This window comes from Dasypus novemcinctus, chromosome 14, assembly GCF_030445035.2.
Source record: "Dasypus novemcinctus isolate mDasNov1 chromosome 14, mDasNov1.1.hap2, whole genome shotgun sequence".
Taxonomy (NCBI): Eukaryota; Metazoa; Chordata; class Mammalia; order Cingulata; family Dasypodidae; genus Dasypus; species Dasypus novemcinctus.
This window is the reverse complement of record NC_080686.1, coordinates 86972618-86998746: the sequence shown is the minus strand read 5'-3', so window position 1 is coordinate 86998746 and position 26129 is coordinate 86972618. Positions and strand designations below refer to the sequence as shown.

The 26129-nt window shown below is 35.6% G+C and overlaps 1 protein-coding gene across 2 annotated transcripts in view; it reads left to right on the top strand.

Moving 5' to 3' along the window:
• The window catches only part of ATAD2 (ATPase family AAA domain containing 2), a 76953-nt gene that overhangs the window by 36490 nt on the left and 14334 nt on the right, over nt 1-26129 (top strand). For both annotated transcript variants that reach the window (XM_058275992.2, XM_004469470.3), the window contains exons 9-20: nt 58-165; nt 1979-2087; nt 2359-2474; nt 9566-9740; nt 10602-10690; nt 14480-14639; nt 15335-15425; nt 15890-16204; nt 16527-16659; nt 16999-17185; nt 17814-17999; nt 25926-26061. In XM_058275992.2, coding sequence (XP_058131975.1) covers nt 58-165; nt 1979-2087; nt 2359-2474; nt 9566-9740; nt 10602-10690; nt 14480-14639; nt 15335-15425; nt 15890-16204; nt 16527-16659; nt 16999-17185; nt 17814-17999; nt 25926-26061 — 1805 coding nt within the window. The remainder of the gene's footprint in view (nt 1-57; nt 166-1978; nt 2088-2358; nt 2475-9565; nt 9741-10601; nt 10691-14479; nt 14640-15334; nt 15426-15889; nt 16205-16526; nt 16660-16998; nt 17186-17813; nt 18000-25925; nt 26062-26129) is intronic.

Sequence of the window (26129 nt, the reverse complement as noted above, 5' to 3'; positions counted from 1 at the left end):
TGCACCTTTTTATCCTGCCCTCCCTCATTATGATTTCAGTTTTCATCCTTCCTTTAGGCGAAGGCATGCCATCCATAGCAGTGACTCTACTTCCTCTTCCTCTTCTGAAGATGAGCAACACTTTGAGAGGCGAAGAAAAAGGAGCCGTAATAGATCTCTTGGCAGGTAAATGCCTTTTTAAATTCTCAGATATTTTTTGAATGTTGTGAGAAAGCTAGTTAATTTGAGAATGTATACGGTTTGCCTAATTTAAAAATTACATAACAGGCATCAACTAGAATGTTGTACCATTAGAAATAACCACAGTTGAAACTACTAGCTAGTTAAAACTTACAGTTTTCTTAGAAAATAATTATAATTATGTAGCTCAAAATGGTGCTTAATAAACATTAACTTGAGGAAATAAGGTTTTTTCCCCACATATATTTTCTGGTTAAAACAATGCATTCTTATTGTAGAACTGTTGAGGAAAATTGAAGGGTTTATTCATTTAAATTTTATATACTCTTTACAGTGTAAGTCCACATTTATTAGCCAACTCATTTGACTTTCACAATAATCTTATGAAGTAGATAAGGCAAGAATTCTTCCCATTTTATGAATGTGGATCAAAAGTGCTTGGATTCTAATAAATATTCTTAGAGAACAATCCTTGATAAAGCAAATGGAAAGTAATAGTTAAAGAGACATGCAAACCAACCATTCTTTGTATTCTTAGCTCTATCCTTGTATCATATTAGATCTGCTCTGTATAGGAAGGTAGCCACTAGCCACATAAACATGTAAAGAATGCACGTTTGGTTTTTGAAGACTTTGTGCAAAAAAAACAGTAATGTATCTCAGTTTTTAAAGTATTGGTTGCATGTCAGTGATATTTCATTTGTGATTTGCATTTTATTTCTATTGGACAGCAATAGGTTAGATGACCTGAAATCTGTATTTATATAAACTACTTGGATTTTCTTTTCTTTCATTCATAGAAGTGTGGAATTAATCTTGTGGGTTTTATATTGTCATATCATTAAGAGTTTAAGAAACACTCAGTAAATAGCCACAATTTAATACTTGTCCACTTAGGTTTCACAGTGTAAATTTCTCTTGGATTTTGGGGCAAGCAAGAATTGTCTTTTCTGAGCATGGTGTGCTTTTACTTGTGTTTAGATGCAGTCATTTTTTGCTTAGACTTTCTGGTACAAGTACACATTAGTACATGGTACTAATTAGTACCCTAGAACATGATACGAGTAGTGACCTAAGTGATTTTCGTTTTTTATCTGTAAAATAAGCACGCTTTCTAGGTATCTTCTTTGTAACTTACCATAACTGTGTTTTGAAAGTAGGTAAGAAAGTAGTGATACTTTCTTGCTTGCCTGAGAGGATGGGTATGGCGCCAAACACAGAATATTTTGCTGAGAGGTAATATAGCAGAGTTATTGTAGGTCAGAGACAGGCTGCTTGAGTTTGATTCCTGGCTCTGCCACTTCTGGTTGTGTGACCTTGGACAAGTTAGTTTACCTTTCTGTACCTCAGTTTTCTTTTAAAATAAGGAAAATAATAGTACCTACTTCCTAAGACTGTTGTGCAGATTTAATGAATTTACATGTAAAGCATCTAAAGGTGTGTCTGGCAAATGTAGTAAATGTTCTATATTCTTTGGACATGAACATTATAACGTATATCAACATTATCTTTGACTTCTCTGTGATGGATTACCTTATAGTGTTCATGATATCTTGATAACATTTTCATTTTACTTAATGAGGGAGTTTCAGATATAAATATTTCTAAAATATACTTTTGAACTTCAGTTCCCTCACCTATGCATAAAATGAGGACATTGAAATATATACTCTCATGATTGTTCCAGTTGAGATTTAATTTTTTTTTTAATTCTTAGGAAAAATTCCCATAATCTAACATGGAATTTGGAGAGGGGGTATATTGATGGGTAGTTTCTTTAAAAGTTGTTTTTTAATAGGTGCCTCCCCCTTAATTTTCGGAAAGATGAATTAAAAGGAATTTATAAAGATCGAATGAAAATCGGAGCAAGCCTTGCTGATGTTGATCCAATGCAACTGGATTCTTCAGTGAGTACTGTGTTTGAGATGTATACTTGAACTATAATATTGTTCAATTGTTTTATTTAAAGCTAATAAACAAGTTGTGTGTATGTGCTTTTAAGTCAAAAATTTTAACCTCTTGGATGTGTAATTTTTTTGTTTTTTTTTATCTTCAGGCCACAAGTAAAATACTGTTACTAAGTTAACTCTGTATGGATTAGGTACAGGTTGTGGATTAGGTGACATTTTAATTTTAACTTCATATCTAAGAATGTCAATGTTTCCCTACCATTACCAGGTACGATTTGATAGTGTTGGTGGCCTGTCTAATCATATTGCAGCTCTAAAAGAGATGGTGGTTTTCCCTTTACTTTATCCAGAAGTATTTGAAAAATTCAAAATTCAACCCCCAAGGTAATTTTTTTTCTTAAACTTTATGTTGAAAGAATTTCAAACTTACAAGACAGTTGAAAAATAATAGAAAACCCATACAGAGAACTCCAATATACCCTCCACCCAGATCTACCAACTTTTAGAATTTTGCAACATTTGCTGTATCATTATAATTGTCCATCCATTTGTCAGTTTCCTAAACACCTGAGAGTAGGTTCATCTTGCTCTTTAAACACCTAATACTTCTATGTACATTTCCAAAGAACAAGACTATTCACTTATGTAACCACCTTAAGTGCAGTTATCAAGTTCAAGAAATTTAACATTGATATAAAGCTTAAGTTTATATTCCAGGTTTTTCATATGTCCCAGTAATGTTATTTTGAACCTTTTCTCCTGTATTCTTAGATTCTGTCTAATATTGTGTATTACATTTAATTGTTACTGTCTTTTTTTAAATTGTGGAAACAAATATAGGTGAATTTTCCCATCTCAACCACTCCCAAACATACCATTCAGTGGGATTAATCATATGCACAGTGTTGTGCTACCCCCACGACCATCCATGACCAGGACTTTCCCACCACCCCAAACAGAAACTACGCCTATTATGCATTCAACTTTATTCCCCTTCTCCCCCTCACCTGCTATTCCTCGTAACCTGTATTCTGTTATGAATTTGCATAGTCTATTTATTTCATGTAAGTGAAATCAAACAGTGTCTGTCTCTTTATGTCTGACTTCACTCAACATGATGTCTTCGAGTGTTTCTGAATTTATTAATTTTTAAGGCTGAGTTATATTCCATTGTGTGTATATACCACATTTTGTTTATCTACTCATCTGTGGATGGACATTTGAGTTGCTTCTACTTATTGGCTGTTCTGAATAATGCTTCCTGCTATGAACATTGGTGTATGAAATATCTGTTTGAGTCCCTGCTTTTCATTTCTTTAGGGATGTATACCTAGAAGAACTGGGTCATATGATAGTTCTGTGTTTAACCTTTTGTATTTTATTTTATTTCATTTATTTATTTACTTTTTAGAGGTGCCAGGGCTGGGGATTGATTCTAGGATCTCTTATGTGAGAAGGTGGCACTCAGTGAGCCACATTGACTCCCCTGAGTTGGTTTTTTTGTTGTTGTTGATTTGCTTTTTGTTTTTGATTTGTTTTTGTTTTTAGGAGGCACTGGGAACTGAACCTGGGACCTCTCATGTGTGAAGCAGGTGCTCAACTGCTTGAGCCACATCCACTCCCCTGTGTTTAACTTTTTGAGGACCCTCCAAACTATTCCTCAGTGGCTGTAGCACTTTGCATTCCTACCAACAATGTACTACGGTTCCTATTTCTCTAAATTTCTTCCTGGCACTTTTTTTCTGTTCTGTTTTGTTTTTTTTTTTAACAATAGCCATTTTAATAGGTGTTTTAGTTTCCTTGACTGCTCAGATAAATACATGCAATGGGCTGGCTTAAACAATGGGGGTTCAGTGGCTCCCTGTTTTGAGCCATCATTAAGGCAAGGCTTTTTCCCAGAAGACTATGGTGTTATTGGGCTCATGACTGAAAATCCTTGGTTCTGAGTTCCTCTGTCGTGTGGCAATGCATGTGGCAGCCTCTCCTGGCCTTACCTTCTCTTCCAGATTCCATTGATGTTCAGCTTCTGGTTATTCCATCTATGGCTTTTTCTCTCTCTATCTGAATTTCATTCTTCTTATATAGAGGACTCCAGTAATAGGATTAAGACCCATCCCTGTTGAGGTGGACCATGCCTTAATTGAAGGATCCTCATCAAAAGATCCTACTTATAAAGGATTCACACTCACAGGAATGGATTAGGTTTATGAACGTGTTTTTGTGGAGCACACACAGCTCCAAACCACCAAAAGTGATACTTCAATAATGTTTTTTGTTTTTTTTTTTTAAGATTTATTTTATTTATTTCTCTCCCCTCCCCCCCACCCCAGTTGTCTTCTTTGTGTCTATTTGCTGCATCTTTTCTTCTTTGTCCGCTTCTCTTGTTGTCAGTGTCACGGGAATCTGTGTTTCTTTTTGCTGCGTCATCTTGTGTCATCTCTCTGTGTGGGCGGCGCCATTCTTAGGCAGGCTGCACTTTCTTTGGCGCTGGACGGCTCTCCTTAAAGGGTGCACTCCTTGCACATGGGGGCTCCCCTACACGGGGGACACCCCCGCGTGGCACGGCACTCCTTGTGTGCATCAGCATTGCGCATGGGCCAGCTCCACACGGGTCAAGGAGGTCCGGGGTTTAAACCATGGACCTCCCATGTGGTAGACGGATACCCTAACCAGTGGGCCAAGTCCGCTGCCTCATTAATGTTTTGGTTTTGTATCTCCCTAATGGCTAATAATGTTGAACATCTTTTCATGTGTTATTGGCCATTTGTGTATCTTTGGAGAAATCTCATCTTTTGTTTTGGCCTCTCTTTGCTGTTAGAGGCTTTCTTTAAATGTCTGATGATCCTTGACCCTCCATTAATATTGAAGAGTAAAGCTCTTTTTAAAATGGTTACCAGGCAGCGGGACTTGGCCCAATTCTGTCAATCCATCTCTCTCTTTTCTGAATACTTTAAAGTAGGTTGTATACATCGTGCTCCTTGAATACCTATAAGTTCCATGTATATTTCCTAATAGCAAGGATATTCACTTGTATATCCACCTTAAGTACGGTTATCAAGTTCAAATAATATAACATTGATAGGAAGTTTACAGTCTATATTCCAATTTTTTCATATGTCCAATTAATGTCATTTTGAACCTCCATTGTTAGATCCTATCCAGAATTACCTATTTTGTTTGTTATTGTCTCTTTAGCTGCTTTTTTTTTATTATTATGGAAACATATATACATCTCATGTACTCCCATGTATGCCATTAAGTGGGATTAATCATATTCATAATGTTGTACTATTTCACCACAGTCTATCACCAAACAGTATATCACCAACCATAACTCATTATGCATTAACTCCCCATTTCCCTGGCCCCTGCCCATGGTACCCTTTGCCTCAGTGATTTTGCAGTCTCTGATATTTTCAAAATTCTGTTATTTATGTTTATCCATTTCATTACCTTTACCGGAAATCTTTGTTTCTTTGTGTAGCTTCTATTTATTGTGTACCATCCTTTCCTCCCAAGCTGCAGGACTCCCTTTATAAAGCATTTTTTATAGGACCAGTCTAGTGGTAACAAACTTTCTCACCTTTTGTTTATGTGGAGATGTCTTAATCTATCCCTCACTGAAAGATATTTTTGCCAGATATAGAATTTTTAGTTGGCAATTTTTTATAATACTTTCAGCACTTCAGATATATCATTCCACTGCCTTCTCGTCTCAATGGATTCTGATAAGAAATCGGCACTTAATCTTTTACAGTTTCCTTGTACATGACACATGCTTTTCTTTTGTGACTTTCAAAATTCTCTGTTTGGCATTCAACGGTTTGAATATAATATGGTGTAGTGTGGATCTATTTGGGTTTATCCTGTTTGGTGTTCATTGATCAATTTGGATATGCGTATTCATGTCTTTGTTAAATTTGGGGAGTTTTCAGCCATTATTTCTTTGAAGATTCTCTCTCCCTTTTTCTCTCTTCTGGGGCTCCCATAGTGCATATACTGTTGAATTACTGTTGAATGGTATCCTCAGGACCCTCAGACTGTTCACTTTTCTTCTTCTTTCTACTCAGACTGATTGATTTCAAGTTCACTGATTCCTCTGTTCTTGAATCCCTCAAAGAAATTTTTTTTTCTGTTAACTTTAGTTTTCAGTTCTGTTTGGTTCCTTTTCCTAAGGTCTCTCTATTGATAATCTCTTCATGTTTATCATTCATTTTTCTAATGTCCTTTAGTTCTTTGTCCGTGTTTTGCTTTAGTACTTTGACCATATTTAGGACCATTTTTTAAGTCTTTGTCCAGTATGCCCCAGGCCTTGTCCTCCCCTAATGCTTTACTCTTCTTTGCATGTGCCATCACTGTTTCTTTGTGATGTTTTATAATCTTTTGTTAAAACCTGGACATATCGATATTTTCTTTTACTTATTTTTTTAATATTTATTTTATTTTTCCCCCTTCCCCTCCACCCTCCCTGCTGTTTTTGCTGTCTGTGTTGTCTCATTTTTTCTCCTAGGATTCAGTGGGATTCGATCCTGGAGACCCCTGATGTGGAGAGAGGTTCCCTGTCAATTGTGCCAACTCAGTTCCTGATTTCTGCTGCGCTTCACCTTGACTCTCCCCTTGTCTTTTTTGATGCATCATCATCTTGCTGCGTGACTCACTTGCGCAGGCACTACTCACCACGCAGGCGCTCGCATGGGCACTGACTCGCCGTGCAGGCACGCTTTCTCTTCTTTTTCACCAGGAGGCCCCAGGGATCCAACCTGGGTCCTCTCATATGGTAGGCGGAAGCTCTATCACCAGAGCCACATCCGCTTCTCCATGCTGATATTTTAATGTTATTTTTGGAATTTAGGCTCTGAGGTGTCTGGTCCTTAAGCATGTGTCAGCTGTATCATGACCGAGATTTCTTTGAATGCCAGGAGCTAGCCAAAAGAAAGGCAGGGTAGGAAAAAAGAAAAAAAATGAAAACACCTTTCCCATTCCTTGCAGATTGGCCTGTGTGAGGACTCTATTTCAAATCCTCCCAGTCCTTTCTGTGTAATGCATCTTGTGAGGACTCTATTTCAAATCCTCCCAGTCCTTTCTGTGTAATGCATCTTGTGCTTGAGCAATTGCCCTAGGAATTACCCTGTTTACATAAATCCTTTCTCCTGTTGTGAAAAGCATTTCCTCTCAGTTCCAGGCACTGCACAGTAAGCTCTACAGCCAGTAAACCTTTTCCCCAGGCAGCTGCTATTTGATTGTTCTGTAGAAGAGCTCTGTGAGCTGCCATTATTTGCAGGGCAAGTTCTGAAAACATGTAAGTCCACAAAAGTATGCTGGTTCAGTCCTTCAGCTGCTACCAGGCAGATTGTCACAGACCTACATGCTCCCAGTATGTGCATGAGGGTTACTCTGCTCCATCTAGAACTGGAGGTGTGGGCCTCTGCACCAAGCTTGATGAGGGAGTAGAGAAGGAGACAGCCAGGGTACCAAAAGATCCTACCACTTTTTTTTTTTTGTTAACAAATCAGTTTTATTGATATAAATCATACAATTCATCCAAAGTGTACAATCAATGGGTTCTGCCCCAAATGACCTTTTTCTTATTTTGGCACTCAGCTCTTACTGTAGTCTTTTAACTGCTGAAACTTTGAAAAAGATGTTTCTCCCAGTTCTTGGTGGTTATTCAAAGCTTCTCTGGGGGAACAACCCTGGTCAGAAGGCTCATCTTGTTCAGGGCGGGTCTCTGATTAATTTTCATTTACACCTTATCCGCACTAAGCAAAAACTCTCCCTTCTATTCCTGATAACCTTCATCACCTTACTTTTAAAATTGTCTCCTTTTTTTCCTAGTTCTTATTCCTTAACCATTTATATATATATATATATATATATATATATATATATATACACACACACACACATGTTTTGTTTTGTTTTTCTCCCCGTTCCCCAAGATGGCTCCCTCGTATGTCTGCTCGTTTGTCTTTAGGAGGCACTGGGAACCAAAATTGGGACCTCCCATGTCGGGGGTGAGTGCCCATCCACTTGAACCACTTTCACTCCCTGCAGGTTGAAGCATCTGCTCATCTTCTTTAGGAGGCACTGGGAACCAAACCCCCAGGGCTTTACATGTGGGAGGTGGGCACCCAGTTGCCTGAGCCACATCTATTCCCCCTGCCTTACCCATTTCAAAGTTCTTATGCCTAACCCACTTCAAAATCCTAGTCCCTGATTCCCTTTTGCTTACATAATTTTTCTTCCCAAATTACCCAACATGGAAATATTGATTAAATTAATTTGTTAAAATTAGTTAGGATTTTTACCTTTACATTATAAAAGTAAGGTACCATAAATCAATTACAGTTAAACATTGGTGAACTTTGTTAATTTATAGTTTTAATTTTAAATTAAATTTAATCACAAAGATATTAAGTGGCATTTGATTTTTATAGGAAATGTTGAATGTCCCTAACTAAAGTAATTTTAAGTATTTATGAAAAACAAAATGCCTTGAATTTTTTCTCTACATTTTCTTCCCTCCAACATACATTTTTTCTTATAAAAATGGAATTACATGATTGTGTTAACTGACATTTTCACAAGATGTTATTTTTCATTTTAAAGCTGAATTGTATTCCGTTGTAAGGATGCATCACATTTTATTTAACTGAGCCTGTTACTAGCCATTTAGTTTTCTCCTAACTTTTCAATATCATAACCTTCAATAATGAACATCTCATTGCTTCCTCTTTGTATGAGTCCTCAATTTCTTCTTTGAGGTACAATCTCAGAAATAAAATTGTTGGCTCAATAGATATGTTTTTAATTTTCCTGCTTTGGCTTTTGTATGTTGAGGTGACTGTTCTATTCCATTTGTTTGTCTGATTGTTTAGTCTTAACAGTTCCTTTGTCTTTTCCCTTATGGATTTTATTATGTTCGTTTCTTTTCATTTTTTCTTTTTAGATTCTATTTTGCCTTTAACAGATTTCATCTATTGTGATTTTCCCCCCATCATTCTTACTTTGTTATTTCTAGTTTTCTAGTATCTTCCTTAAGTGTTTCTTTTGAAAAGTAGTGATTAGTCTTCTGAAATTGATTATTTCATATAACTTTGGTAGAACTTAATCCCTGACATCTTCTATTTCTGTACCCTCTTAATTTCTATGAAGAGTTAAGGGTATAGCCAGTTTTCTGAGTTCTAGCCGAAGAACAATGAATAATTTTGACCCAAAATCATTTTAAATTGCTTAACTGTCACAAAGTAAACTGTTAAGTTTTTTTAAGCATGACTTCTATGAAAGATAAGGTGATACAATTAAGTGATGAATGAGTAAAAGAAAATGTGTTTCAAACACAGACTTTTATTTAATTTCTGTATTAATTGCAAGGTTTTAAGTTGTACTTTGTGGAATGAAACTATTTCAGTTGTTTCTTTTAAGTTTTGTTGAAAATATTTTTAATGTACTAAAAATTATGTATTCTTTTACAGAGGTTGTTTGTTTTATGGTCCTCCTGGAACTGGAAAAACTCTAGTTGCTAGAGCACTTGCCAATGAGTGCAGTCAAGGGGACAAAAGAGTAGCATTTTTCATGAGGAAAGGTGCTGATTGTCTAAGTAAATGGGTAGGGGAATCTGAAAGACAGCTGCGATTGCTATTTGATCAGGTATGATGTTAAAATTCACATGTATTAGATAGTTCTATAATCAGTGCAGGAGTAAGTGTACATATTAGATAAATCTTGTGTTTAATCACTTTTTATAGAAATAGAATCAAAAGTATTGGAGGAAATATAAAACCTTTATAGATGATTTCTTTTCTATGTCAAGATAACACCAAACTACAATGAATAGTTTTGTGATAGAAGAGAAAGAAATCATTGAATCTAAATTTTTTGAAGTCTTAGGTCTCATACCTAGAGAGTGATAATTTCATAGTATACAGTACTTTTACTACTTATAAAATAGTAGTGTGTTATGTCTCAATGTGCAGGTTGAAAAATAGTTCCATCTTGGGGTGCTTTCACTTTCAAATCCCAGATTGTATTGACCACACATTGTACATAATACATTCTGATCTGATGAGGCATATTGCTCGACGCTTTTAAATCTCTTGTTGCAGTTCACTGAGGTTCCTTCTTTACTTTAACTATGGAGGTTACTAAATAATATTTTCCCATACTGATATGGAGGAAGGCTGTGTCACTGCTTTCTATTTGCCTTATTTCCACAATTAGTCTTTAATAGATATTATTTTTGTGACCAGTAGCTATTGCTATATGAAATCTAAGGTGTATAACCAGTGGAATAGGGGATTTGAATATTTCCAGTTGAAAATGCAAATAAAATTAAACTGTATGTTATTATAATTTAGTCCAAATCCTTAAAAAGTATGTTTCTTGAATTTACATTTAGATTTATAAGTTATATTCTGATAAGTATTAATAATTTGAAAGAAAATTGTTTCTATTACGCTTACATATTTGAGACCTTTTGTGTAACATGTGCCCACTGAACTTGTTTTCTAGGCCTACCAGATGCGTCCATCAATTATTTTCTTTGATGAAATTGATGGTCTGGCTCCAGTACGATCAAGCAGACAGGATCAAATTCACAGGTAAAGATCTCTTGATGGCACTTCAGCCATTCTTCCTTTACTTTCAACTATATTGACGTTTCACGAGGGATAGAATGTTAAATGAGGGATAGAGGCCCCCAACATAGAGAAGAAAAAGAAGAACAAATTTGTTTTAGGTGGTAAGGTTTTCTTTTTTTTTTTTTTTCCTTTTTTCTTCAGTTTTCAACAGGAAAAAAATGTTTTATTTCCTTTTTAACATTTGAGGGATTCTTTAAATGTCTTGGTTACAGAAGATTTAACTTGTCATGCAAATTTAAATGTGACAAACCAAACCAGAAAAGCTAATGAAAATGCAGGCCAGGCCCAGTGGGAGCAGTAGGGGCCACATTGAGAATGTGGCAAGTGTCTGACCTTAAGAGCATAAAACAACATGGTGTTTGAGGAAACTGCCAGTGGTGTAGTGTTAATAAAGCCAAGAGTTCAAGGTAGATAGCTGAGAGAAACAACTTGAGCAGTAGCTATAGACCAGCTTTTTGCCCTGTGGGCCAAACTGAGGACATTAAGTTTTTTACTCCGTAGGCAATAAAAATACATAATGTGATGTATATAAAAATCTATAGATATAAGTCTTTATCTGTACCTATAAATAAAAATCTATAGATATAATATATTTAAAAATCTATAGCTATAAATCGATATAGATAAAAAATCTATAGATATAAATCTATAGTATACTTATATTAAATTTATCATGCAAATTATATTTTTACCAAAGACTTTGAAAATCTGGCAAAGTAAACATTTTTCGTTAAATTAAGCCTTTTTGGAATATTTTCAAGTATCTTTGAAATTCATCTTTTACTGTATTTTGGGATATACCCTGAGGGCCAAGAAAGCACCACAAACCTTTTTGCTTCAAAAAATAAAATAACATAGAAAAGGGAGTGTCACAAATTATGGGAGAAAAAGGAGCTTAACAAATTAGGGCGTTACTTTAAAAAGTCCTATCCAAGCACATTTATCTTATTTAATCCTAAAAACAGACTCAGTTGTTTCTCCAGGTTTCCAAAAGATGAATAAGTCAATATAGATCGGTAAAATTACATGAAAAAGCTCTTCTTGTTAATGAAGAAAATGAAACAAAATACTTGATCATATTCACATCTCATAAAACTAAATCCCATATTCTTTTCTTTTTTTGAACTTTAGCATTGATATAGTACCTTCTTTGCCTTTGCTACAAAAGTAATTGTGACATTACTGTTAACTTATTAACTGTAGTCTATAAGTTAACACTAGTTGTATTTTTCCCATGTATCACCATATTCATAGTATCTTGTGATAAAGGAATATTTTTGTATTATTAACCACAGTCCTTGTCTGTCACCAAAATCACTCTAAGTCCCTAAGTTTTCCTGTTTTTCAGTGGACATTAACCTCCCTAGACTACCCCTTTCAGCCATAGTCACATTTATAAATCAGCAGTGTTGCACTCATTGTAAGGTGTTAACCATCAGCTCTATCCATTTCTGTACACTAAGTCAACCTTATTAAACATTCTGCATACATTCAGCATCAGCTCTCCCTTCTCCACTCACATTGTTTCCTGCTAACCTGTCTTTTGTAGTTTAACTCCATGTGTTAATCATAGTGTTTAGAACATAGGCTTATTTCATTCAACATAATACCTTCAATGTTTTATGTGAATGTCATTGGGAAACAAGATTTCAGCCTGAGAGAGATTGCAAATATGAAATACAAGAATTTAAGTTAAAGCCTTCAAGTATTTACATTCAATTGGAAATAATAATAATGGTGGGTGTTGTTTTTTGTTTTGTTTTTAAGAAAAAAGGACTTCTAGTTCTGGACACTTAAAAGGCCTAAAAGCAATGTCAATCCAGTAGAAATTAGTGCCCATAGCATCTAGAACCTGGTCTCTAAATTCTAGGTCTCTTAGGAGAGATGGCCATTTGCTGGGTTGATACAGGAAATAAGCAAGACAAGCGTAGAACATCTTGTGATACCTGAAAACAAGGAAACAGCCAGACTACTAGGGTCCTATTAGAATGACACAGGAACCAATTTTGAATGGACTCCCGTTTTGGCCAAAGGGGAAATTTGAGCATCAGAAATAATGACGACTGCAATAGGTCAGAACCTATCAAATACATAAAAACAATCGGTTTTTACTTGTACTTTTTTAAAAAATCTAATTGATTACTCTTGGTTGCTGAGTCATTGACTCATCACTCTGGAAATTAATATAAATAAAGGGGGAAAAAATCAAGCTCAAAAGTTGATAACCTAAAGTTATTGCTAATAGAAAAATCACGGGTAATAGGAAAAGAATGATTCAATTAGGAAATAACTATTTTGCAACCCCTTATATAATGGCTTAAACCAGTGGTTCTCAAACAAGGATGATATTTTTTTTTTCTTTAGGAGGCACTGGGGTCCCACCGGGACCTCCCATATGGGAGGTGGACGCTCAACTGCTTGAGCCACATCCTCTCCATAGGATGATTTTTGGTTGTCACAAGTAGGGAAAGTTTCTACTGGCATTTGGGGTTGAAGACCGGGGTGCCTAAACATCCTACTGTGCACAAGATAGCTCCCTGCAAGAGAAAATTATTTGGCCCAAAATGTCATTATTGCCAAGGTTGAATAATCCTGATTTAGACAACAATCAATGGCTGCTAAAACAGAACGGTAAAAGGTTGCTAGGGAACTGTGATGGTTGGAGCAAGCTGATAACACCTTATCTGAACCTACTGGTCAGTCTTAAGTTGGAAACTGTACCTCTTGAGGTGATAAAATAGGAAGTGCTTAGTACCTTCCTATGAAATACTGTATCCCAGACAGTTAAACCAATATCTATCTAGCTTCTAGATCTAATTACCAGTTTACAGGAAATACAAAGGATAGAGGGACAAGTTAAAGGATATAGCAAGGAAGCAAATCCAGGATGTGGGGAAAAAATACTACAAGAAAATGATCCCATTTCTTGAAGAAATAAATGGCATGGAGGAATAAAAGAAAGTGTGTATGATGGAAACTGCTGCGGATTTGAGGGACTTCAAACCAAATGGATTCTGTGGACTTGGTTTGAATTCTGGCCTGAACACATCAAAATTAGACATTTTGAGGCGATCAGGAATTTTATATTAAGTGATATAATTATTAGGTTAAATTATTAACATTGGGGGTAATGATATTGTGAAGTTCTATTTTTTGTAAGTCCTTAACTCAGAAATGCATACAGGAAGAAAGTATGCATGAAATCATACGTCTAAAGTTTGCTTTTTTTAAAAACTTGACAAGAAAAGGAATACTGGTAATTGTTGAAACTGGATGATTAAAACATGGAGATCACTTTATTATTCTCTTTCCATTTTTTAAAAGTAGTTAAAATCTTTTTATTTTAATGTTTTGAATATATTCTTTATTTGGCGATCCTTGGTTTGATAATGTGTACATAATGGAATATTTTATAATCTTTAGATGCTCTTTGTTTTACCTGGTACTGTTTATTTTTGATGTCACATCCTTCTTTGGGAACTCTCAAGTTCCTTTGTGAAATTATGCTTTATGGAATGATGTTCAAGATCCATTTATGGTGCTCTAAGGACTATCTGTGTTCTTCATTGAGTATTTAATATGTTATTTTGCAAACTTTTTAAAAATCCATTGAAGGTAGTGAGAATGCCCTGAGAAAATTTGTTCATGGTCTTAATACATTAAAATAAAACTTATTAAAAGAAGAAATATTACTGGGTGATATAATCTTTGTCCATGGATTAATTTCTTCTTTCTTGTTTTTAAATTTAGTTCTATTGTTTCCACCTTACTAGCTCTTATGGATGGATTGGACAGCAGAGGAGAAATTGTGGTCATTGGTGCTACTAACAGACTAGATTCTATAGATCCTGCTTTACGAAGACCTGGTCGCTTTGACAGAGAATTCCTTTTTAGCCTACCTGATAAAGATGTAAGAATTTAAAGTCACCTAACACTTTGGCAAAATATGTTGCCTTTTGGTGTTTTGACTGTGCAAAGTCTTAAGTTTCTTGAGTTTTGTATCATGATCTTAAAAGGTAATTATTGAAAAAACTCAAATGGGGATCATTTTTTCTTTAAATTTATAAGAATGCCTCCCTAAAAATACTCATAAAATTTCTTCAACTTGAGCTTAGCATAAAATTATGTGACTTTATTTTAGTTCATTACTCATGATCTATGAGCAAACAATCCTTAGTTTTTGCTGGGCTTTTTCATGTACATCATCATATAATTGTACTCTTTTTTTTTTTTTTTTTTTTTTTTTTTTAAGTCGTTTAATCTTTTGGATACCAAGCAAGGAAATAGGGATAGCGCTATCACTTCTCTTACAAACAGCTTTTAATATCTATAAGAATTAACAATAGTTCAGTACTTATTTAATTCTCTCATTCCCATTTATGATGAATAGGACTTAGGCCCTATAAATGCAGATCTGTTTTATGATGTAATTAAGCTCCTAAAATTCTTACCAGTGCATCGTTTTTCTTATTTTCATTGTATTCATCTTTGGATATTTTTGTTGATGCCAATTTTTTTTAAAGAATAGTTGGCTAAAATTTCACATAAAAGCATTTTAAGTTGAAGCTTTTCTAACTTGAAAAATTAAATTTTTTTTATTTGTAGGCTCGAAAAGAAATTCTGAAGATTCACACAAGGGATTGGAATCCTAAACCACTGGACATATTTCTAGAAGAGCTAGCAGAAAATTGTGTTGGTAAACATTGTTTGAAGCCGTTAACTAAAATTTATTCATTTTAAAGATGGAACAAATTGTAGTCTTACCAAGGTTATGCTTAAAGAGAAATAGTATTTTTGTTTCTCACCTCTCCTTGTGTCATATTTTCTTCTCACAAAGGCATGAATATTAGATGGAGACATTTGGCAAATTGGTCATCAGGGAATGTTGAAGATCATACATCTCATAAATGACAAACTGAAATTAGAGTCTAGTCCTTCTGGGTTTTAAACTCTTGCTTTTGACCCTGATGCTATACTTACTGCTTGTATCTTTCATTCACAAAACTTGATTTGTTAGTTGTGATAACCACCATATTGGTTTACTGGGTAAATGAGAGAACGTGTTTATTGTTCCTAAAGATTTTGCTACTATATTGTTAGACTGAGTTAATTTCTTTAAACCATGATCGTGCTAATAGATATTTTGGTTGCTTTGTCTAGGATACTGTGGTGCAGATATTAAGTCAATATGTGCTGAAGCTGCTTTATGTGCTCTACGTCGACGCTATCCACAGATCTATACCACTAGTGAGAAACTTCAATTAGATCTCTCCTCAATTAATATCTCAGCTAAAGATTTTGTGGTAGCTATGCAAAAGATGATACCAGCTTCCCAAAGAGCTGTAACATCACCTGGACAGGCACTATCCACCATTGTGAAACCTCTCTTGCAAAGCACTGTTCACAACATCTTAGAAGCCGTGCGGAGAGTATTTCCACATGCAGAAATTGGAACAAATAAAGCATTAGATTCAGGTATAAAATTGACCATTTAAAGTTAGTTTTCATAATCAATAAAGCTAAATGTTTTATACATTCCAGAACTGTTTGTTTGTAATTGGCCCTTTTGAAAGGAATTTGGTTGTGCTTTATCTGGGATTTTTGAGGGAAATTTTCTTCTCACGGATTATCCTTAACCTATTTTAAGTTTGGAATATATTTTCATATTTACTTTTTCTTCATATCTATGCAGTTTAGAGTTTTTATTGTATTCTGATTTGCTAACAAGCATTATATAAGCATTTGCTTTGCAATCCAGAAAATTTACTAATGCACAATTTTTAAATTTGTGTTACAGATATTTCTTACCCTCTGCTAGAAAGTGAATTGGTATACAGTGATGATGATGTTCCATCAGTATATGAAAATGGACTTTGTCAGAAATCCTTTAATAAGGCAAAAAAAAATTTTAATTTTCTTCATTTGAATAGGTATCTTTTCCTTGCTAATGAGGTTTTTTGTTTGTAAATTCCCTAAAACTAAATGGGGTTGTAAAAAAGATAAAATATGGTAATCAACCTGCTTTTCTTGAAGGTTAAATTATTAGAACTTTTGTTGTTGTTATATGTCTCATTATAGTAGAAATTATACTGTAGAAACTATTCCTAAAAAAAATATGGAGGTTGTTTCTTGAAAATGTCAACTATTTTGTTATGATTGATCAACCTTGTAGACAAAACTTTGATTTATGAAAGTTCATAATTGGTAATTTGGGATAAAAATTAAAATTTTCAGTTTTTCTGAAAGTTAATTTAATAATTTCTTTTTAGAAATGCTTGTCACCAACCTATGTCTTTTCGACCAAGAATATTGATAGTGGGAGAACCAGGATTTGGGCAGGGTTCTCATTTGGCACCAGCTGTTATCCATGCTTTGGAAAAATTTACAGTATATACATTAGACATTCCTGTTCTTTTTGGAGTCAGTTCTACATCCCCTGAAGAAACATGCGCCCAGGTAATTCACTCTTGCCTAGGCAGATAAGCTCTTTGGAAGGCAAAGCAGTCTTCTATAGGAAGTAAAGAATTATCTCGTTCTTTTTGTGTTGTGTTTTTTGTGTTTTCTTTTTCTGATTTCTTCAGGTTTACAAAGTAGAACTATACATAATTGCTTAGTCATTAAAGAAAATGAGTTCAAACCCCAATTCCACCACTTAGTGGTAAGATCTCTCTGCCTTGTTTTGGTTTGCAAAATAACTTGTGAGAGTTAAATGAGTAAAGTTCTTGGTATAGTGATTGCTAATTAAGTATGTACTCACATATTCTGGTTTTGTTTTTGCTCTTGTTTTTATACTTAATTTTTAATATAAAATGTTTTATATCTATATTTTTTTGTTTAACTTTGGTTACCATAATAGAAAGTCTTCTAGATTTCTTGAACTGTTTATTAATTACTTGGAGCATCTATGTTTTCCAAACATTTGAGACTTTTACAAAACTTTTAAAACAGGGTTGTTATGTTTTATAGGAAGCATTTAAAAACTTGAGGATTTCAGGTAATTCTGGGACAGTAAACGTTGTTCCAGACTAATAGATCTAGCATCACTAATGTGCTAATTGAATGTAATTTTTTTTCTCTCTCCCAGGTGATTCGTGAAGCTAAAAGAACAGCACCAAGTATAGTGTATGTCCCCCATATCCACTTATGGTGGGAAATAGTTGGACCAACACTCAAAGCCACGTTTACTACGTTATTACAGAATATCCCTTCATTTGCTCCAGTTTTACTACTTGCAACTTCAGACAAACCCCATTCTACCCTGCCAGAGGAGGTAATTTATGGGGAAAAATTTTTATATTTATAAAGAGAATTCTTAAGACCAAAATAATAAAAATTCATTTTTAAAATTCTAGTACTAAAGAAATGAATAATGATAAAAATGTTCTTATCAAAGAAAGCCATTGTTAAATCATTTGATATACGTTCTTGCCCAGTGAAGCAGAGTGCATGTCAGGCTACGTTATACATTTTTCCTCTTACAAAAATGGGATTATATGATGCTTACTTTTCTGCAATTTGCATTACTTATCAATATATCTTATGTATTTTTCAGTCCATAAATCTCATTATGTTTAAGAGCTGCATGGCTTTTCCCATTATATTGATTTACCATAATTTATTTATTCAAATCCCTATTGATATGTATTTTGTCTGTCAGTTTTGTCTGTTGATCTGCTACAGTAAGCCTCATGGATTTAATTTTTTGTAGAGAAGTTGTGAGCTTACAACACAATCAACACATATGCAGAATTCCCATATATCATCCCTGCATCAGCATCTTACATTGTTGTGGAAATATTTGTTACAGATTATGAAAAAACATCATCAAACTATGGTATTACCACTAACTGGTCCATAGCATACGCTTGGTATATCTTCTTATGTTTCAATATGTATGAACATTGCTGTGTGGATTTTCCTAGCATTACTTCCTCAAGTCTAATAGCTGTAGCTAAGTCAAAGAATATGTACATTTTAAGTACATATTGCTCTCCTTCAAATCTTCTCCATAACACTTGCTTAATATTGTATATTTTATTTACTTATTTTTTGTCTGCATTTTGTCTATTCACTGCTGTATTCCTAGTACCTAGAACCATGGCACTGAGTAGGATTTCCATCAGTATTTCTCTAATAGAATGCCTTAATTTATCTTCCTATTAAAAAATGTTTTGAAAACTGTGCAAACCAATTTTGTGAAAAGTGTGGAAAAACACAAAAATTTATTTAGATGGGCCAACAGAGCCTGGGTACAATGTTAAATAGGCCAGGGAAGGCTTCAGTAAGAAGATAACATTTAAGCTAAGACCTGAAAAAGGTAATGTAACAAGCCATTTGAGTATCTGAGATATTTAAAAATTCCTGGCAGAGGAAGAAACAAGTGCAAAGGTCCTCAGACAGAAGTGTCTTCTGGCATGTTTGAAAAAAATAGTAAGAAGGCCAGAGTAGAATAGTTAGAGCAGAGTAAAAGGAAATTAGGTTAAAGAGTTGGTAATGAGCCAGATTATATCCTGGCTCTGACTTAATAGTTGATTGGTATATCTGAAAGTTGTATAAGCTGGGGAATTAACATTAAGTATATATTACAGTCTTAGGGTTGTAAGAATCCTTAAAGGTTTTTAGTTCAGTCAGTCATCTAGTTCTGGGGTCTGCTTTACAACTTCTCCTTTATGTACCTTTCCCACCTGTGTTGAAACTCTTCCTATTTGTTAGCTCAGACTCCTAAAAGAAAATCTCATTTATTTTAAGAAATTTTCCTTTCTTCAACTGCATTCTTTTCTTCTTTACAACTTTTTATAGATTTGAACATTCTTTTATGTTCATTGTTGTCTCCCTATTCTGACCCAGCCTCCCTCGCACTAAACATTTCTTGTATGATGTGATATATTCTTGAAGGTTATTGACACAATTGAAGTTTATATCTTGCTCACTTAACAGTACTAGGTTGATGAATAGTGTAACCTAAGTAGTCCTGGCCCATGTAGACATTCAGACACTCAGGCTGGGAGGGGGGCTTTCTCGTTTTCATCATTTTGCTTTCCAGGTTGTTTCCCTTCCAGTCAGCTGAAAAGAGTGGCCATGCATGTGTCTGTTTTAGAAGTAGTGTGTATCACTTCCTCCCACATCCTGCTGGCTAGAACTCAGTTACATAGCCACATCTAACTGCAAGGCAAGCCAGAAAATATGACAACAGTATGCCCAAAAGTTGAAGAACATGGATTGCAGTGAGTAGTAGCAGACTTTGCCACATATGACATATAGTTTTAGTTTCTACAAATTCTAGTCACTCACCTCACCTAAATATCTTTTATCTTTCTATTCCACTTGAAAGACTATGCCCAGAATGAATGGAGTATTCTAGCTATGTTCTAATCAATACAGAATAAAAAGGGATTGTTCCTTAGTAGCCATACTATACCATTGGCTTATTGTACTCACTGTCAATGAAACTTTCATTATTCATCATTTTTACATTTGAAACAGAGATGAGTTTATACTCTTGATAAACTTGATAAACATAAGATAAACTAGCTGAATCTTTATGTAGATGTAATGAGGTTAAAGAAATCTAACCAGTTTAACCTGGGAAAACTTTTGGAGAACGTGGAAATTATGCACTAAAAAGATTTTCTTTTCTTTTCTTTTCTTTTTTTTTTTTTAAGATAGCTTTTCTTAGGGTAATTTTTTCTAAGCCTATAGTATACTGGGTAAAGTATCCCAGTACCATACTGTATAGGAGGGGGGTATGGGCACAGAACTAAGAATTGTTCAATTTTTAAAATGAATAGTCTACAAAGATGCAAATAAGCAAATCAACTTTGAGCCTTATACTGTTTAGTGATCCAGTGATGCTGTTTGTACAGCACTGGGCCATAATATATGAGAAATACTTGTATGTTGCGTTATTAGCTACAGAGAAAGAATGCCACCAGCAGATTAGAAACTTTCATGAATCCATGAAAGACAGCAGTGGGGATTAGATTAATGAAATCATCACAGTTCAGAGCATGTATATAAAAAGACTGCTTTGAAAGGTGCAGTTAGTTTCTAGCCCTGGGTTAGTGCCCAGGAGTGGAAGAGCCCTTGAACAACTCTGGGGTGATTGACTTCCCATCCGTATGCCAAGCAGCAGTCAGCAGAGTTGTTTGTTCTCAGCTAGAGCCATAAGGGTGGCCCTTAGAACCAGTGTGGCAGAGCAGTGACTTAAATATGACTGCTGATATTCAGGAGAAATGGGAAGCCTTTGTGCCTTAAAGATAAATGACAGGCAGAATCTGCTTGTAATCAAAAACTTGTCACTCGTATCAACTACAAAGCTTACAAACAAGCATTTGAGGAAGGACAATGTCATGGATATATCCAGGCAACAGGAACACTGATGACAACCATTTGGAGGTCTTATAAAATAATACCACCTTGCTATATCCCTCCCCCCAACACGGGGAGAAAACCTATAGGGCTTAGATGAAGAATAAATTTTGAATTAGCAAGGTAGAAGATCTTAAGCCCAGTAATTCTTAAAGTACATAGTACTAAGGACAAAGATTTAGAAAGTTATGAGGAAAAAGTTAAAAGATATTGAGATAGCTTAAGGTCTATGATATAAATATTCTGCTACATTTGCCATTTTATTCTATCTATTTTTTCAATCCATTTTCTGAACACTTGGGTGTAGGTTATAATACCTCATGCTCCTTGAACACTTAATGCTGCCATTTACATTTCCTAAGAACAAGGATATTCCCCTTATATAACCACCTTAAGCACAGTTATGAAATTTAGCATTATATACAGCTTATAGTCTATATTCCGAATTTTCATGTGTTCCAATAATATCCCTTTTTTTTTTTTTTTTTTGGTTTTTATAAAGGGTATTTATTTGAGGTAAGAGCTTACAGATATCAGGCCATAAAGCACAAGTTACATCCTTCACCAAGGTCTATTTTCATGTGTTAGAGCAAGATGGCTGCTGAAGGCTGAGAGGGTTTAGGCTTCCTGAGTTCTTCCCTTCCAGGGTCTTGCTTCTTTCTAGGTTAAGGCTCCTTTCTTCCTAGGGCTTGCTTTTTCCAAGGCTCAGGGTTCCTCTCCTCCTGGTGCTGGCTTCTCTTTCTTCTGTGAGCTTATTTCCTGGGGCTCCAGCTTAAGGCTCCAGCCATCAAACTCCAACATCAAAAACCCTTGCATCATAAGCCCCAACATTGTCCTCTGCCATGTCTTTTATCTGTAAGTCCTCACACACCAAGGAGTGGGGACTCAACACCCTAATGACATGGCCAGTTAAAGCCTTAATCATAAATTAATCATGCCCAGTAATAGAGCAGATTACAACAGAATCCAATATCTATTTTGGAATTCACAACTATATCACACTGCTACAGTATGACTTATGGCCCAATAATATCCTTTTGCATCTTTTCTCATCTCTTGCTAGATCCATCTGCAATCATGTATTGAATTTAATTGTTACTATCTCTTCAGTCGAAGTTTTTTTGGGCTGTGGGAACATATAAACATCAACTTTCCCATCTCACCCCTTCCTAAGCATACCATGTATCACATTCACAACATTGCAGTATACTCACTACCTTCCATTACTAAAAATTTCCCATCTCCCCTAAAAGAAACCTACATCTCCATTATGCAATTAACTCCCATTCCCCACTTTCCCTCTTTCCCCACTCCTGGCATCCTGTACTCTTAATTTCTGTCTCTTTGAGCTTGCATAGTCTCCATTATTTTCTTTATAGTAACTACAAAGTATAACCTCCTAACTTTGATTCTATACACAAGCTATGTTCCTATACCCCTCTGTTTTTCCCATTTGTTGTAGTTTGTCACAGATTGCATGTTTATTCATTATGCATCCCAAACCACTGGTTTTTTATTACATTTTTTTTTCTTAGTTACCTTTAGAAGGAAAAAGAGTTACACAGCAAAAATACAATAATATTGGCATTTTTTTTACCTATGTCATTACCCTCCATTGGAGATATTTATTTCTTCACGTGGCTTCCATCTATTGTGTACTGTCCTTTCCTTCCAACCTGCAGAACTCTCTAGTATCCTTGGTAGGACCAGTATAGTCTTAACAGACTCCCTCAGCTTTTTAAAAGATAGTTTTCCCAAAAGTAGAATTTTTTGGTTGGTAAATTTTTCCTTTCAGCACTTGAAATATGTCATCTCACTGCCTTCCTGCCTCCCTGGTTTCCAATGAGAAATCAGCATTTTATCTTTCTGAGGCTTTCTTGTCTGTGACATGTTGCTTCTCTTGTGGCTTTCAGAATTCTATCTCTCTGACGTTCAGTAGTTTGATTATAATATGATGTGGTGTGGGTCTGTTTGGGTTTATCCTGTTTGGAGTTTATAGAACATGTTGGATATGTATATTCATGTGTTGTTGAACTTGGGAGTTTTTTGCCACTATATCTTTCAGTATTCACTCTGCCCCTTTTTCTCTTCTCCTTTTGGGACTCCCACAATGCTAATAATGGGATGCTTGATGGTGTCCCACAGGTTCCTCAGGTTCACTTTTCTTCATTCTTTGCTCTTTCTGATTCTCAGACTGGATAAACTCAGTTATATTCTCAATTCACTGATTCTTTCTTTGTTCTGCTAGTTGCAATCTGCTGTTGAATCCCTCTAAGGAATTTTTTTATTTCTGTTACTGCAGTCTTCAGCTCTGTTTGATTCTTTTTGTAATTTCCACCTCTCTCTCAATATTCTGTCTTCATCTGTTGTTTTCCTGATTTCCTTTTATCTTTGTACATGCTTTCCTTTAATTCTTTGAGGATAATTAGGACCTCCTTTTGTTTTTGTTTTTATAAGTGTTTGTCTGGAATGTCCAGAATCTGGTCCTCCTCACTGATGGTTTCTTTTTTTTTTTTTTTTTCCCTTTTTTAAATATTTATTTATTTTCTCTCCCCCCCCCCCCCCCCACACCCTGGTTGTCTGTTCTCTGTGTCTATTTGCTACGTTGCCATCTTTGTCCACTTCTGTTGTTGTCAGCGGCACAGGAATCTGTGTTTCTTTTTGCTGCGTCATCTTGTTGTGTCAGCTCTCCATGTGTGTGGCACCATTCCCAGGCAGGCTGTACTTTCTTTTGCGCTGGGTGGCTCTCCTTACGGGGTGCACTCCTTGCGCACATCAGCCTGCACATGGGCCAGCTCCACGTGGGTCAGGGAGGCCTGGGGTTGAACTGCGGATCTCCCATGTGGTAGACGGATACCCTAACCACTGGGCCAAGTCCGCCGCCTGATGGTTTCTAATGCTTTAATATTCTCTTTTACCTGGGCGATCACTTTGTCTCTCTTTGTATGTTTCTGTAACCTTTTGTTGAAACCTAGACATTTTTATATTTTACTGTGTAATTGCTAAAATTTAGAATCTGAGATACCTGTCCCTTAAGCGTGTATCCAGCTAGTTTTATGACAGTTTTCCTTGAATGCTGGGATCTAACCATTTAAAAAAAAAGCAAAGAAAGAAAACACCCTTCCTACCTGGGGGAGTGCTGTTCTTCAGGACTTATCCATACAGTGAGTTTAGAGAATAGCTCAAGACCAAAGTTTAGGGACTGCCCTAATCCTTTCTGTACATGTGGCCTTAGAAATTACCACCCCAATCCCCATTTCTTAGGTTCCAAATGTCTCCTCTTCCCCTGGGAAACAATTTCCTCATGATCCCAGGTGTTGTACATGTATCCTACAGCTAGCATTCTCTTGTCCCAGGCAGCCACTTGAATGATTCTGTAGGAGAGGTCTGTGAACGGCTTTCTACACGGGGCAAGTTTTGGAATGGTGAATCACTCAGGCCGCCACCAGACAGATTGGGACAAACACACATGCTCCCAGTATTTGTCCTGGGGTTACTCTGTTTCCTCCAGAACAGGTCCGGGATCTGCACTCAGAGTCTGTACTGACACTATACCAAGCCTGTGAGGGTTTGGAGGGTGGCTAGCCATAGCGTCATTGCTTTTAAGTGGCCTTTTTCTTGATTTGGTGCTTGCCCTCTTATTGCAATCCTTAAACTATTTACTGGGGCTTTGAAAAAAGATATTATTGCTAGTTCTTGCTGGTTGTTCAAATCTGGGTGGGAACAGAGCCCCGAAGCATCTTATACTCCACCATTTTGATCAGAATGGGTCTAGGAAAAATGATTTTGAAGCTATCATTCTCTGTCCAACCAAGAGCATTTGAGTGGAAGAGCAAAACATTTTTGTGCATGCAAAGACTAAGAAACAATTGACCATAAACTCCTGCCTGAAAGAATTATTAAAGGATTATTTCTCCTGTTTGATTTTTTATTTGCTTAAGTGGTGAAGAATTTTCTTGTCTGTTTTTTTATTATTAATATTGAAATAATGAATATGCTCTAATAGTGATTGACATGATGATTGCAGAACTATGATTATACCAGATACCATTGTGCACTTTGGATGAATTGTATGCTTTAATATGTATCAATAAAATTGATGTTATTTTTTTAAAAAGCAAGTAGCTAAGAAATAGTAAAGCTTAAAAAGTCACAAAATTGTTAATAGGGGAAAAAACTATTAAAACACAAAACTAAAAAAAGTGAAATTGAATATATGGTTTATACTTAAATCCAGCATATTTAGAAGTCTGTTTAAAAATCATTTGAGGGAAGTGGACTTGGCCCAATGGATAGGGTGTCCGCCTACCACATGGGAGGTCTGCAGTTCAAACCCTGGGCCTCCTTGACCTGTGTGGAGCTGGCCCACGTGCAGTGCTGATGCACGCAAGGAATCCCGTGCCACACAGGGGTGTCCCCCGCATAGGGGAGCCCCATGCATAAGGAGTGTGCCCTGTAAGGAGAGTCGCCCAGCGTGAAAGAAAGTGCAGCCTGCCCAGAAATGGCACCACACACACGGAGAGCTGACACAGCAAGATGATGCAGCAAAAAGAAACACAGATTCCCAGTGCCACTGATAAGGATAGAAGCGGTCACAGAAGAACACTCAGTGATGGACACAGAAAGCAGACAACTGGGGGAGGGTGAAGGCAGAGAAATAAAAATTTTTTAAATTATGTTTAAAAAAGTAAAAATAAAAAATCATTTGATAATTTAGGTTGTTAAAATACGTATATAATAACTTATTGTTGCTTTCAGTGATTGATACCTACAAAGTGTGCATGTATGTGTGTATTCATTCACAATGCCATTTGTTTTCTATTTTAAGGTACAAGAATTATTTATACATGATTATGGAGAAATTTTTAACATCCAGTTGCCTGGTAAGGAAGAACGAACAAATTTTTTTGAAGATTTAATTCTAAAACAAGCTGCTAAGCCTCCTATATCAAAAAAGAAAGCAGGTTAGTTCCTATATGAAAGTTATAAAAATAAGTTTTGAAAAATATGAATAGAACCTCATTTAATAGCA